Consider the following 15,162-nt stretch of genomic DNA (forward strand, 5'->3'; position numbering starts at 1 on the left):
TAAAAAATGTTATTTTGGTATATGTACCGTGTGTACATATGCGATTATAATATTACAAACAGACACTCCAATTTCATTATATGTATAGATATAGGTTATTTATTACTGCACCCATATAATATGCTATATATAAGCTATACTAGCTTCGCACAGTGGCGTAAATAGGGCGGTGCCACCGGTGCTCAGGCATAGGGCGTAGACTCTCGGGGGCGCAAGAATAGACTGACTGGGCAGGACTACTTTTTTTTCGCTTTGCTCTTATTAAGATTCCGCTGAGCCCCTAGTACTCGATTCCAATAAAAACGTACTTACATGCTAGTATCATTAAAAACATACATCGCGCTCATTTTTTTGGCAGCACACGAGCGTATTTGTTTAGTGTTTATCGTTAATTGACAACGCATTTGCAAGTGTGAACCTGCGTTTAAGTTTTAGTGACTGAGACAGTAAAATAAACAAAGGGTCTGCTTAAATAGGGCACAGTTATAGAAGCTCGCAGAGGGTGCAGAAAAGGCTATTTACTGGCTTCTCATAAGATATACTAGCTTCTCTAGCAGCAGGAATAAACCCTTATGAGATATATAAGGGTTTATTCGTTTCTGGTGTAATGTTAGTGATTATTAGGCCATCGCTGAGTCAGGTGACCTACATAACAACGAAAAATATTATTCACACTTACGTTATATGACCTAGAAATTTAAAACTAGACCTGTTATTTGATTTCGTCACTAATATATTATATTTTGAATGTCTCGACCTGGGGGTCGAATTCGTGATCTCTCACCGTCATACCTTTCAAAATAAATAAATCCACGTCACAAGAATTGCTAATAATGATAAAAGATCAATAAGTTAACATCACTTATGATAAACTAGCGAGACGCCCCGGCTTCGCACGCGTGCTATACTGATACTAAATATACTACAGAATTTGTTTATTTACGACATCGCATTAGAAAAGTAAATATCAGTGTTCCTTTTACTATATTGTTCATGTATTATATACAAAAACCTTCCTATCGAATCACTCTATCAATTGAAAAAGACCGCATCAAAATTCGTTGCGTAATTTTAAAGATCTAAGCATACATAGGGACAGACAGCGGTAAGCGACGATGATTGTTAGCGGGTTTTGTTTGTAAATTCTTTATACTATTACTGAAGCTAGGTAGGCAGACTGCCTTACATATTGCCTCCAATATAGTACTTTAGGACCTAAGATATCAGCCCTTGCCTGTAGTTACATGTTTATGAAACTTTCATTTGATAGTTTGGGTCGAGTTAGTCCACGGATTTGACTGAAAATTATCACACGTTCAGTGCTGATAACTTGCAAACATATGTAATAAATATTCGTTAAAGTTTTCCTTAAAATTATTTGTAATCTGTACCAGACGTATATGAATGTGCAATACGTTTTGTCTATAATATTTTTCATTTGATTTTACCGCCAAATATTCTGTCAATGTCACAGAAATGTCACGTCAACGCTTTTTTTTATTACGTAAAATCTTATAGGCAAAAGTAAAAATACGAATTCCACAAATACAAGATTAAAGTTATTAATGTCATATCAAAAGATAAGAATATGAAAAATATATAATTTATACACCGGATTAGCATATGTTATATAATTTTTTTTTTAATTTTTCGCCATGGTAGGGTCATATAACGCTTAACCTATGGCTGTGGAATTTCATTCATTTGTCATAACTATGCAATACACTGGACATAATTGCCGAATTGATGTTCCACAAGATTGCAAAATTTTTTTCTAGTAACAATTATTTTGATACAGGATTTTATAAATTTAATTGCTTAAGCTAACTACATAATCCCAACTTTAAATATGCCATGTATATTGTGGTAAAAATAAGAAAAAGAGTTTCTTAGTAATCTATGTACTCTGAAATTATGAATTTATTTTAATATTTTTTTTCCAATATCGTCAGCGGTAAATGTAAAAAAAAAAATACTTTCCTATACCAATAAATGTTGCTGTATTCGATATAAACTAAACCATAATTACTTTCGCTTGTATAAATATAGATTAAAATTTTTGAATGTATTTCAAAATGGCCGTTTATATTTTTTTTTTGCAACGATCGAAAATTATACGGCTTAGTTTTTTTTATTATTATTTTCAATAACAAAACTGTTACTGTTACCGAGTATCGAAGATCTGGGTTAATATTAATATTATTGTAATTGTCAAGGTCTGATATTATCTTCAAAAATCATGAATATTGTTTATCGCTTGTGTGACTCTCACATTCTATATGACAACAGCTGTTCTTCCAGGAAAGGATAATAGTGATGTACCTTTTGGTAATATTTTAAAGTGACATTCATTTATCGATAAATTAAATAAAAATATTGATTTATATTATTATTTTGTTTCTATAAGAATAAATATAGTCTTGATATTTTTTTTGGTTTTTGTTTTTAATGAATTCACACACACTCAAGCTTTCAAACCGGAACGCAACATAACTAATCATTGATGCTTTTTATCTGATTAGTGGGCCATCATATCGGCCTTGCACAAAGTACTAGCACGCAAAACATATTTTAGATGCAATTAAATAATAATTTATACGCCTTAATCATTTAACACGTTGCTTCGATTAAGTAATTTATTTCATAACAACCGTTAAACATTACTCACGATTGGTTAAAAAAGAAAATTTCGAGTTAAAAGTTAATCTACATTCTGCCTTATCAAATCATTATAAAATATTTTTTATCCGTGCTAAAATGACGTAAGCTTAACATAAAAATTTCCATTGATATTACAACAAAGTTATAACTTAAAAAAAATCGGTTCTGTGTTTCTATTACTTGGTGTTAGCCCGTCCAGGTACCACACACATCAGACAGTCTACCACCATTAGTAATTTAGTATTGTTATCTACAACTATGTAGTATTATTATAATTTCACTATATCTCAGTATCACATATATAATCTAGAAATTATTAACTCATTTTAATAATGTGAAATTCTTTTGTGAAGTCCTAGAATAGTTTAATCTATAACATATACTCATAGGCTCCCTCCCTCTTTTTCTTATTCAAGGTTTTTTTATAAACTCAAACTCAAATTGCTTTATTCAATGTAGAAGCATTACACTTTCTTATTGATGGTCAATTGAAACAGTACCACCGGTTCGGAAAAGAAAATACCCTGATCTGAGAAGAACCGGCGAAAGAAACTCAGCGGGTATAATGATAGCACATAAAAATATGTCTTTTAAACAAATTCAACACTGTATGTTTTACATTATATATACATATACAGGCAAGGTCATATCAAGTCCGCTTATATTGTAATTTGTAACCATTATGAATAAACCCGTCGGTAAATGTTTAAACAAAAGATTTTTCCCACATTACTGGGTAGTGATGTATATAAATATAAAATGTCACCGATAAATATCTCGCAAAAACTACTGGATGGATTTTACTGTAACTTTACAATAATATAGCTCATGCATTAGAATAACACATAGGTTATAATTTATAAAGATATTCTGTGATTAATACGTGTAAAAAAAACCCTAAAACGTGAGAAAAGCAAGGGTAAAAATTCTTATTTCACGGTTCAATAAAAAATAAATTGTGAATAGCAATACAGGTTTCTTACAGTTATTTTTTCACTAGAGGTCGCTTTACAAAACGGTGTTAGAAATAGACATTAAGATTTCAAACATACTTTAGATTTAATTTACTAAATTTTATTCAAAGACCTGTCGAATACATTAATCGTGACATATTAACAAAATCAATCGATAATTACGAAACAGCCAAAACGAAAGAACAACAACGGTTAAAGTCCAAACATAAAGTTATGACTCATTACATTTGGAAGGACAGATGATTAAAACAAAAAAAAATTAAATTAAAGCGGCAAAAAATTATCGATATAATATTCATCGATAGTGTCGCATCACTACGCTTGCGTCAAGGTTCGTTAAGAACTCGTCCCGCGTCAATGAAATACCGAATAAAATTTATAAAGAAAGGTTCCTATATTGAATACTAGCGACTGCGACCGGCTTTACACTATTACAACTTATTAATAAATAAATTGATATGATATACATATACTAGCTGTTGCTAATATTACCTGAAATTTCAAATCCTATTTCACCCCCTCAGGGGTAGAATTTCAAAAATTCCTTCCTTAGTGGGTGTCTACTCAATAAAATGATTCTACTCACCAAATTTCAAGGCCCTAACTTTAATATTTTGCAGTTATAGTTAGTCAGGACTTGTTATTTTTTATATATAGATATAATTTATAATCTATATCACTCAGGATTAATGTAACAGTTAGTCAGTTTAATTAGTTTCGAAGATTAACAGTTACATACAAACAAACTTTTACCCCCTTAGTGTGTATATATTTCGAAGATGTTTCTTTAAAAAATCCAACATAAGGTCACACACAGATTGTACTTTTCCTTTATTATTTAAATACATGGTTTCCCTCTCGTTTACGACTAAGTATCTTAACCGATGATTGCGGGTTCAAATCCAGACAAATGATTGATTTTTGACGTGTTTAATTTGTGTTTATAATGTCAAGATCAGCGTTGAATAAACACATATAAATGATTCATGTGTCTAATTTCAAAGAAAGATAAAAATAATGTGTGTCCATCCGAATTGGAAGAGCGTGGTGGGAATATTCTTCAAAGTCTCAGTCCAGCAGTGGGAGAGATAGGGATGGTGGAATGTTATATTGGGCTGCAAAACTTTAGTTCAACTCTTACAGTCACTAACATATTCATATACTGGCTGAAACTTCGCTTACACGCCACCCCATTTTGCCCCCTTAGGGGTGGAGTTCCATAAAATCATTATTTGCGGATGTCTACACCATATGAAGAACCTTCCTGATAAATTTCAAATTATTTCTTCTTCGCTTTGCACTGCTGCAATTACTGATACCAAAATATATTACAGAGAATGTTTATTTACGATATCACATTACAAACTTTAAATTTAACAGCGTGTCTTTGCTATATTCTCCTTTTATTATATACAAAAACCTTCATCTCGAATCACTATATTTATTAAAAAAAAAACCACATCAGAATCCGTTGCGTAATTTTAAAGATCTTAGCATACATAGGGACAGACAGCGGTAAGCGACTTTGTTTTATACATATAATAAAATTGGAGTGTCTGTTTGTAATATTAAAATAGCCCTTTTTTAATCAATGCAAAAATTATACACGGTACATATACCAAAGTAACATTTTTTACAATCTTTGTCTGTCTGTCTGTTTGTTCCGGCTAATCTCTGGAACGGCTGGACCGATTTCGACGGGACTTTCATAGCACATAACTGATATAATAGGGAGTAACTTAGGCTACAATAATATTTTTTTGTTATATTCAAAGGCGTACAAGATCGCGATCACAGCTATTGATATATAAATTACGAGTCCGTTTCAAAACGTGATATATTACAGAAATATGATAAAAATGATATGTTAAACTGACTTTAAGATATCATGCAAATATCATCTAGTAACAACGTAGGCCCAAGGTTGTTGAAAGTTTTGATGACATAAACGCTAAACTATGGAGTGGGCGGCGCTAACTGACTCAGCACATAAATGGTATAAGAAATTTGCTATTTTTCGTATCGTTAAAGGATTTTTCGATCACATATTCTATTCATATGTGTTACATAATATATTTATCATTGATTTAAATTTATTGTGAAATTACATGTTTTAGAATTGATATATTTGTCAAATGCTTCACTGATTTCAAGGACTTTTAAAACAAAATTAAAATATACTTTATTCAAGTAGGCTTTTACAAGCACTTTTGAATCTTCATTTAACAATTATATTATGTGAAGTTACCGGTTCGGAATGTAGATTCTAACGAGAAGAACTGACAAGACTTGGTAGGGCTTTGTGTGAGCCCTACCTAGGTACCTACCCAGGCGGGCTTGCATAAAGCCTTATCAACAATTAAACTGACATACATATATGATAGCTGATTGTTAATTTAAATAATCGTATTAACTAACATGACTGTATTTTTTTAAATGTTGAACAAGAGTAACTACTGAGTTTCTTGCCGGTTCAACTCGGTAGAATCTACTTTCCGAACCGGTGGTAGCTTCGCTTAATTGTTAAATGACGATTCGAAAGTGCTTGTAAAAGCCCAATTGAATAAAGTTTATTTTGATATTGATCTTTGATTTTAATAACGAGTGGTAACTTAAACTATAACAATTATTAATTGTAAGTTAATTAAAAAAAACTTAATTTCTTGATTTAAACGTATGATTAAAAAGTATTTGAATCAAATCTAATTTACGAACAGAATTATCCTTGAATCCGATTAACGATAACGTTAATGTGGGCGTTTCGAAGGCATATACATCCGTCATACCTTATATATTATACGTTGTTTCTAAAAAACATATATTATGTCAGGTAAATCGTGATTTTCGTCCTCAAACAGTGAGACATTCAATCAATATGTTTTATTTGTTCATTATTGAGGTATTTCGTATAAGTGAAGGCTGTTTCCTATCTACTTGTTAGTAGGTATTGTCTTCCGGTTTCTGTAATGTAGAAGTTAATATATAGCAGATCCTGAGGTCTTGGGTTCAAAGTAGCCTAATGCTACTTTTCTTGGTAGGGCTTGTGGGTAGATACCACTAACTCATCAGTTATTCTACCGCCAAATAACAGTACTCAGTATTGTCGTGTTCCGGTTTGAAGGGTGAGTGAGCCAGTGTAACTACAGGCAAAAGGGACATAACATCTTAGTTCCCATGGTTGGTGGCACATTGACGATGTAAGGAATAGGTAATATTTCTTACAGCATCATTGTCTATGGGTGATAGACACTTACCATCAGGTGGCCCAAATGCTCGTCCGCCAACATGTACCATAAAAAAATTATATTGTTTTTAAGGTACTAATTCTTTTTAGTTCAAAAAGAGGTAGTTTTGATATTTCCCTATCTCTGAATACATTGGTGTTTGGAGGGTAAAGTTTACTCTACTATGCTATTATAGCATTTAAGCCATTCTTCGGATGAACTCTTAAGAGTTTCTATGGTAAAATTCCGCAGTCATTTTTAACTTTGCCGTTTCGTAAATTCGAATCGTTTATAAAAACACGTTGGTAAAAAAGGCATATTATTTTATACAAGATTTTATAGATGATAAAAAAGCGTGGAGTTAATACCTGTTGACTTCCAAGCAGGATATATTAATTTAAATAATTGTATTTAACTAACATGACTTTGTATTTTTTAAATGTTGAAAAAGAGTAACTACTCAGTTTCTTGCCGGTTCTTCTCGGTAGAATCTACTTTCCGAACTGGTGGTAACTTCACTTAATTGTAAAATAACGATTCGAAAGTGCTTGTCTTCGAAAGCCAACTTGAATCAAGTTTATTTTGATTTGATTTGATATACCGTCAAATCGGATTAAGAGAGTGCACTTAATAATCATTAAAACAAATCCAAAAAAAGTATATTTTATACTTAATTCCAGTAGGTTAAAAGTACTTTAGAATCTCTATTTTACAAACTCTATTAAGTGCAGCTACCACAGATTCTAGATAAGAACCGGCAGGAACCGATTTTGTGCATTATATATGTATATATATACAGTGTGTTGAGAATAGTCAACACGTCCGTTTTTGATATCATCACATCATAACTGAAAAGAAAGAAGAGCTCAAGCGCCAATTGGTGCTTTTCTAAAATGAAACTTAGATCATATAATTAAATCTCAAATTCCAAAACCAGAATCATAAACGATATTTTTTCGTATAGAACGTAATATAATCAACTGTATTGTGTAAATATTACGTTATTTATTAACACATCGAATTCCATGTCTGTCTTCGACACATGACGTGATATGTGACTGTTGTGTCCTTTTTACGTTCGTAACTAGAAGTATAGAATAGAAATAAAAAGGCGTTCTTGATATTGTCATATACAGTTTAGGGATTTGGTGTTGGTTTATTCGTCAACCGACTTCAAAAAGGAGGAGGTTATCAATTCGTCTGTATTTTTTTTATGTATGTTACCTCTTAACTTTTTAGTGGGTAGACCGATTTTGATAATTTCTGATCATATCCATCTAAAAATTAGTAGGTGTTCTATTTAAAATTGATATTATTATTATTTTTTTATAACTCTGTAACGATCAAATATAATATCCTTCAAATATACTCTAACATACAATTATGTTACATGACCATAAATCTACGGCCCACGGTAGGCCATCCTTGTCCACCTATCCTTATATAGAGAATCTTTGTGGTCGAGCTTAATTTTACTTAAATGACTAGTTAAACCTGTGACTTTACACGCGCCAAATTTATGAATCTTTAAATATAGCACACAAAATTATACATCTCTTTTGACTAAATCTATCTGTGCACTAAATTTCATTAAAATTAGTTCAGCAGTTTAAACTGAGAGAGTAACAGACTATCGCATTTATATCAGTATACATTATTTAACTAGTATGTTTAAGTGAAACAGCGCTAATTATTAATTAGTAATTAATGTTAAGTTAAAATAGCTTTCCTTAATCCTATCCTGGTATCCTCCACTAATAGAGTGGAGGATAGAGTATATATATATACCTGCCTAGACTGGCAAACAAAGTTATATCCTTAAGGAAAGCTATTTTAACTTCAATTCGTGCATATTCAAATAAATATATACGTATATGTACTCTATTCCAAAGACAACTGGAAAAAGGCCAATAAACAACATTTGACAGCAGATTGACGCGATCTCATTGGTCGAGAGCTTGATTGATCTGTGATATTCACTGTGGATTTGCGAAGTTGCGTTTTGAACGTCGATGAAACCATTATCGGAATTTTGGAAGTAAAATTAAAGCGGTTATAAGTAGTTAAGAAGTACAATAGTGTTGTATTACAAATAGAGATATATTAATCATAAACTTCCATTTTTATGGCTATTGAAACAGAAGGGGGCCAGGATAAAGATGTATGCTTATAGTAATAACAATATTTATTAAGAGTTCAATAATAATTATGATCGTTCATTGTAAATACATCGCTATATATAGAAAATTCTAATAGTATTTTATGTTGATAGACGATAGATGTAAAAAAATATATTGAGAAATTAAACTACATTGAAACAAAATCTATAATCAACGTAACATAAATAAAGATAAGATTCTAAATTATTATACTAAATTAAAAAGTATAATCTATTCATTAACATAAGAATTAATAACATTAAATTCTTAAATATATACTAATATGAACTGAAACTACTAACTGTATAAATCTTGACCGCGTGCAATGGTGGCAAGAATGCTAGCAGATTTCCCCGTTGAATCGCAATTCCGATCCTCTGGACAAACGAACCAGCCTGTCACCAGTGCAGGCAATGAGGCGAGGTGTTATACTTTTGATGAAGCTTTTTGCACCACTACGCCAAGGGCCAAGCGTTTCGACAGCAAATGGAATCTAATAATATACATTCTTATACTATAAATACTAAATTATATGCGGGTTCGTTGTAGCGACGAGTATAACACTATATAAACATAGAAGTGTATGTAGTTATATAAAGTTTTTTAAAAATTTTAATAATCTCTATAACAAAACAAAAATAGTTGCATCATGAATTTCCTGCCTCATTAGGTAATACCGCCATTGTTTACAGTTGCAAATTTTAAAAACAATTTGACAAATAGATGGTAACAACTTCCTAGATTGATTTACACGAATTTGTCAATTATATGACAATTATGTTGACCTCTGTTCTAGACTAGCTAACTACCCAGGATATTATATGCACCTGTGTGCATATGTCTGTGTACAAACACAGGCACACAATTGATGTCTGATAACGCGACCAAATCAAAATGTACATCAAGAACTTTGCAACTTTGAATCGTTATTTTAATGTCAAATTTAAATAAAAGTTACTAACTGCTGTGAATGTAGATTCTATCCAGACGAACCGGCTAGAAATTTAATAGAGAAACAACAACAACAATTACAGCCTGTAAATTTCCCACTTCTCTTTTCAATTTCCCTCCTCTACCTTTGAACAAGGTTTGGAACAAAAAAACTAGCTATAACGGATTTGAATCGCGTATATTAATTATTTTTAACATCCCGACGTTTCGAGCACTTTAAAGTGAAAAATCCGTTATAGCTAGTTTTATTTCAATGTGTAATCGCAAAAATTTAAGACAACATTAAGGTTCGGAACATATTCCACCACGCTGCTCCAAGGCGGGTTAGGGGAATACACATGTGGCAGAATTTCTATTAAATTTGACACATGTTTCCTCGCGATGTTTTTGTTTCACCGTCGAGCACGAATTGAATTATAAACACAAATTAAGCACATGAATATTCAGCGGTTAAACCAGCAATCATCGGTTAAGATGCACGCGTTCTAACCACTGGGCTATTGAAAAAAAACTCAGTGAAAAACTCAAAAACTTTTTATTAAAACAACTCCGGTTTTGAAAATACGACCTCAGCATCATCAGCCATATTGATCACCACATCGAGTAACAAGCACAAGATAAACTGATAATCATAATAATTTGACGTTCAAACGGCAGTCAATCTTGGTGGTAGGGCTTTGTGCAAGCCCGTCTGGGTAGGTACCACCCACTCATCAGTTATTCTACCGCCATATAACAGTACCCAGTATTGTTGTGTTCCGGTCTGAAGGGTGAGTGAGCCAGTGTAACTACAGCCACAAGGGACATAACGTCTTAGTTCCCAAGGTTCATAGCGCATTGACGATGTAAGGAATAGTTAATATTTTTAACAGCGTCATTGTCTATGGGCGATGGTGACCACTTACCATAAAAAAAAAACGTTCAGACGGCAGTAAATTTCAATCATCCCAATTTGATTTTAACCAGAAGTAAAACAGTATGTTTAAACTAGAAGACAAACAAGCCGATTACACGTGTAAACACAATTAAATATCAACTTAATTTATATAGGGTTAAAGATCAAATCTTAATGAACCACAAACCGTATAAAAATGCCTTAAATATATATACATATATCGTGTATTTCGAACAAATACGTAATATTTACCACGAAACGGCGAGCGATTTTGAACTTTAATACTATGGAAATAAGTGTTTTTTGTTTTATGGTGTTACGCGATTTGTTAATTAGTATTAAAATATACAGCCTTGAACTATAGATGGATTTTATGTTTGAAGATTTTGTCAAACTTAAATATGAATAGAAAAAAGCCATAGCTACGAAAATCAGTGAGATTTTAAGTTAAATTTAATCATTACATAGTATAAAACAAAGTCGTTTACCGCTGTCTGTCCCTATGTATGCTTAGATCTTTGAAATTACGCAACGGATTTCGATGCGGCTTTTGTTTTCTATAAAGTTTTATTGTAATACAAATTGTATACAATTGACAGTTCAAACAAGAAGTCATATAACTTTCTTTGAATATTTATTTAAATAAATAAATATGAGACAACATCACATACATTACTCTGATCCCAATGTAAGTAGCTAAAGCACTTGTGTTGTGGAAAATCAGATGTAACGACCACAAACATCCAGACCCAAGAAAACAACGTAGAAAACTAATGATAATCTATACGACTCATATTAATAATATGTTCCAAATCCTCTTCTTAATGGGAGAGGAGGCCTTAGTCCAGCAGTAGCAAATTTACAGGCTGTTACTTTACTTTTTTTACATAACAATTTACTTATAATATTTTTCATTGTTCCAGATACAATTATGAAGCCACTACTAAAGACAGTGGCGGCGATATGCCTCCTACTGATCGTTCACGCACTCCCCGAAAACATAGAGGATGTCAAGGAACTGCCCCAATCCAAAGAACCAATCGTCGAAGCTGAAGAATCCGAGCCTCAAGCGAGGGTAGAGCGCTGCACAACTTGTGGCTCTGGAAACCTTAAATCGCCACAAGCGCTTCTCGCTGAACTCCAAGCCCTACCAGGCTCTGAAGTCCATACACAGCAGTCCTTTGAAGGATGCTCATCAGACAAGGGCTGTGCTGGTCTGAAGCTTAAAGACGGCAAAGTTATTGAGAGATACGGTAACGTAGATGCCTATAACGCGGCTGCAGCTGCTGATATCAACAATGAATTCCACTTCCACTCCGGTTTCGGAAAGAACGTCTTCGAAGGTGGATTACCAGGCAACGGCCCCTTCTGGTGGATGAACCAGGACTCCCCATTCAAAGCCGGCGCTGGTAGCAGCGGTAACTTTGAGAAATACAGCAAATCAAGCAGCTCTAGCTTTTCAACCAGCGGTGCAAGCGGCGCCGCAAATGGAGTCGGTGCTGTTGGTGCCCTTGACTTGGCAGGAAACCCATTCTTGAACGGCGATCTCGCTAATTTGGGTGCAGCACAAGCTATTGGAGGCATTAAACCCTCAAACTTCCAGTCTTCGACCTTCGAATCCTCATCCTTCAGCGCCTCCAACAAAGGAGAGGTTGATTTGTCTAAAAACCCGTTCCTCAACGGCGGTTTCAAAGCTGACCAAGCTGGATCTGGATTTGGTTTTGGATCTGGAGCAGCTGGTTCCAACTTTGACGCAGCTTCTCAAAGCTTTAACGCCAATGCTGCAAATTCCCAAAGCTTCGGCAGTTCCTACAGTGGTGGCTTCGCGTCAGGCAACAAGGTATCCACTGGTTACACTGGATCGTCCCCTACTCCATTCGCGACCCCTGTATCTAACATCAACCTGATTCAGAGCGAGAAGGCCAATGAATTCGACTACGAGCAACAACAACAGACACAACAGAACTTCGACAAGGTCTTCCAAAGTGCTGGAAGCGTTGGTATTGACACGTCTGGTGGTGATTTGCAGCAGACCTGTGCAACTGAAGGTTACTCCTGTGTAATCAAATCCCAGTGCAACAACGGCGTGGCATATCTTCGAATCAATCCCAGGGTAAGTGTTTTCTATACGTATAATAGAATTGGGTTGTCTGTTTAGTAATAGTTTTTTTACAATTTTGTCAGTCTTTTTGTTTCGGCTAATCTATAGATTGGCAGGACTGATTTTGATGTGACTTTCAATGGGAGCAAGTTGGTACAATAAGGAGTAACTTATGCTATATATTTATAGTAAAATTTCAGTCAAATTCAAACGCGTACAAAGTTGCCGGCTTATTGTTATATATATATTTCTCAAACATTATTTATATTAGTTAGAAAAATAACTATGAAGCATTATAAATAAAAAAAAGAAATTAATGCGTTTGCCCAATAAACGCTGGTCCGAAAGATTAATAATACTCGTTTACAAATAATACTTATTTTCTCATTTATATTATAAATTTCATGGCATTTGAAATATATAAGATTTTATCTCAATCGTGATAGCCGTTGACCTTTCTACATCGAACCTTTGTTTATTTTTTCAAAGATCGGACGTCGACAAAAAATCGATGTTTATTTTTTTTTAATTATACACTATGTACAGTCAGAGTTAGAAAACCTTCGTCAGTTTTCAAATTCATTCCTTTATCAAGTCTTAAACTCTTAGTACCTTCTGAATCTAAACATCCAATCATCGCGACGCAATGTCATTCTCGATCGGTAAAGCAGATCGCTCATACTGAGCACACGAAAATAGATCTTAAGGTGACGAACCTTTTCTTACCCCGATTGTACATATCGTAATGTTTTAGACATATCATGAGTAAGAGTTGATTTTTTTTTTAAGTTGATGAACAACACGTGTTCAAATGACCTCTGTATTCCTCTTCATTTCCAGTATATCACGCATGATAAATATTTTTAATAATGACTTTATGTATCCTTGCATATGTACGTATAATTTACGCATTTGTCTAATTGAGCAGATTAAAAAAAAAAAAAAAACAAAATTGACACATGAAATGGCGGCAATTAAAAAAAAACAATAACCAATTAAATATTACAAACAATTCGACCTCACGTTACGGTGTAATACTAAAAAAAATCATTTTTTTATGCAAAGGCCGAGTAAATTTGACTTGTAAATGTCATTTTCGAGAGGTCATAGCATTATTATGATAAAAAAAACATCCGTGTAGTTTATACTGAGTATAAAACCGAACCATATCGAAGCTACTTTTTTACCCTTTTCTTACTTACAATTATTATATAAATATATTTTTAAAACTAAGATTTTGTGTGCTGGCAACACTTGTCGCTTCTAATTTATGCTTAAATAATCTATTTCGTAGCTATGCAAAGAAGTAATTGTGTACAAATCAAACCACACGAAATAATGTAGTTGTATAATCTCCAACCATTTTCCTTAAGAGTAGAAAAAAAGTTAACAAGTGGTGAAACATACATATATACATAATTTATAAGATAAAATAAAATTTAAATTAAATAACAGATGTATAGATAGGCAAAAGTACATATAGTACGACACAACTTAGATGTAGCATCGGCAAATTAAATAAAACCTATAATTACTGTCGATTTATGAATCAATAGAAATAGCTCCTTTTCGCGCCATTCGATACTATTCTTCGCTATAGATTCTCGCGTCAGTTCACCCCGAGACGTATCAAATTGACGAATATATTAGGTCATATGATATTACAAGTTATTACGTTTGTACAAAGATCATATTCACATAAGAAATGAATATTGATGGTTTGGGATAGCCTACTAAATTCGGATGCGATCGGTTTTACGAATTATGTCGATGCTACATCTAAGTTGTGTTGTACTATACAAACATGTCGTCGGCATTACGCATCTTTTCTGTATAAAATTCAAAATGGCGTCCGGCTTCGCGTTCAATTTATATTTCATAATATTACTTCTATTAAAATTGGCTAATGGTTAAGTAACATTCTGCCATCAAAGAAATTCTATATTTACTAAAGCAAGTTATTTATATTTGCGCAATTTATTGTATAGAGAACAAGAAAATATTTAAGCTATTGATAGTGTAAAGTCTTTCTTTAGTTGACTGTTAGTAGCCTTTCATATTAATGTTGCTTATTATGTTTATGTGTAGTTTTCGTAAGGGGCTACGATTGAGGGAGTAATATGAAAGAGGGGGTATTCTACATGCGTTGAATATTTACGACGTAAAAGTCTGATGTATGTAAATGAACTAATATAAA

At 33.0% G+C, this 15,162-nt stretch overlaps 1 protein-coding gene across 2 annotated transcripts in view; it reads left to right on the forward strand.

The window, feature by feature from the left end:
• The window catches only part of LOC124541826, a 60,607-nt gene that overhangs the window by 7,308 nt on the left and 38,137 nt on the right, over positions 1-15,162 (forward strand). For both annotated transcript variants that reach the window (XM_047119732.1, XM_047119733.1), the window contains exon 2: positions 11,788-12,977. In XM_047119732.1, the coding sequence (XP_046975688.1) occupies positions 11,796-12,977 (1,182 nt within the window). In that variant the 5' untranslated portion in view covers positions 11,788-11,795. The remainder of the gene's footprint in view (positions 1-11,787; positions 12,978-15,162) is intronic.

This window comes from Vanessa cardui, chromosome 29 (genome assembly GCF_905220365.1).
Source record: "Vanessa cardui chromosome 29, ilVanCard2.1, whole genome shotgun sequence".
NCBI classification, from domain to species: domain Eukaryota; kingdom Metazoa; phylum Arthropoda; class Insecta; order Lepidoptera; family Nymphalidae; genus Vanessa; species Vanessa cardui.